This window comes from Mastomys coucha, unplaced genomic scaffold, assembly GCF_008632895.1.
Source record: "Mastomys coucha isolate ucsf_1 unplaced genomic scaffold, UCSF_Mcou_1 pScaffold8, whole genome shotgun sequence".
In the NCBI taxonomy this organism is placed as follows: Eukaryota; Metazoa; Chordata; class Mammalia; order Rodentia; family Muridae; genus Mastomys; species Mastomys coucha.
The window spans coordinates 37347470-37348741 of NW_022196914.1; the positions used below are offsets into that span (position 1 = coordinate 37347470).

At 45.1% G+C, this 1272-nt stretch overlaps 1 protein-coding gene across 1 annotated transcript in view; it reads right to left on the reverse strand.

Annotated features, from left to right (window-relative positions):
- Nucleotides 1-1272, reverse strand: part of Rfesd (Rieske Fe-S domain containing) — an 11835-nt gene that overhangs the window by 647 nt on the left and 9916 nt on the right. The window contains exon 4 of the mRNA XM_031360673.1: nt 7-249. Within this exon, the coding sequence (XP_031216533.1) occupies nt 7-249 (243 nt within the window). The remainder of the gene's footprint in view (nt 1-6; nt 250-1272) is intronic.

The following is a 1272-nucleotide window of genomic DNA, read 5'->3' on the forward strand; positions in this document are numbered from 1 at the left end:
AATCACTTTGAATTCTCCAGTGGCATAATAATCAGAGTCACATTTAAAAGGTTCCTTAGAAAGTGTCACATAAATATTGCCATTATCCACCGTCACGGTATGAATCCTTTGCTTTACACCTTTGGAGCACCACTTGGGTTTTGCTGATGGGTCTTTAGGATTTATAGACTGGTATAATCCTTCTCCTGTTGCCAAAGTGATTTTGTATTTATGCCAAGGGCAAACTATACATGATTGTCCATTGAAATCCTGGAGGGGAAAAGAATAATAGATTTAATACTCTTGACCTTAAAGTGTTTAGGATAGATCTCAGATTTAATCTAATGCAGGAAAACTGGCTACAGAACAGCACTAAGAGGAACAGCATGCACCAGTAATCCCAGAGTTCACTTGGGAGCTAAGGCAAGAGGCTCTTGAGCTTGAGGCCAGCCTGGACTACACAATGAGACTGTCTCATAAACAAAGAGAAGCCTGCCAGTGGGAGAGCTCTGTGGGTGAAGGCACGCTGTGATTTCAGCCCCAGAAACCCACAGATAGACAAGGACAGCAGCCTCCACAGGCTATCCCCACACACAAATAAGTAGATAAACATAACAAATAGACAGAAGGCCTTGTCTTCTCCTCCTACCTACAAGTTATTCATCACAAAGCAAACCTAATCTGAGGACAATCAAGTCCCTTCTGTAGCTAGTAGAACTTTGTGAGCTGGAGCTCCAGCAGGGGAGGACTGGCTGGCAGAAGACGTCACTGCCTCATAGCCAGTAGATGTCTACATTAAAGGCACTTCCTTGGCAGAAAGGGTGTAGGGCTTCTAGTGCCTCCAGAGAATTTTGACTAGCTTCCAGAAGAATTGTAATGCCTAGGCATTACTAAAGATATGCATGAAAGGCTAACAGACAAGCAATTTGTGATCCCCACTTTTAATGTCCTTAAGGAGCATGGGTAGCACCTGGATCTGCTTTAAACACAGCTGTCTGTTTAAATTCAGTAAGCACTGGGGGACTAGGGTTCTGCATGTCTAAGAGGCTCCAACATGCCAAGAGTGCTAGGCTGCAGCTCACACGCCGAGCAGCAAGTTCTTTATAGGCTGCAATACTAGAGACAATTCGATAGTATTCCCATCAACAGATACTTACAGCTGAGGCAAGAGGCTCTTGAGCTTGAGGCCAGCCCGGACTACACAGAGACTGTCTCATAAACAAAGAGGAGCCTGCCAGTGGGAGAGCTCTGTTGGTGAAGGCACCAGAAACTGAGGGTTGCTGATACGGGTTC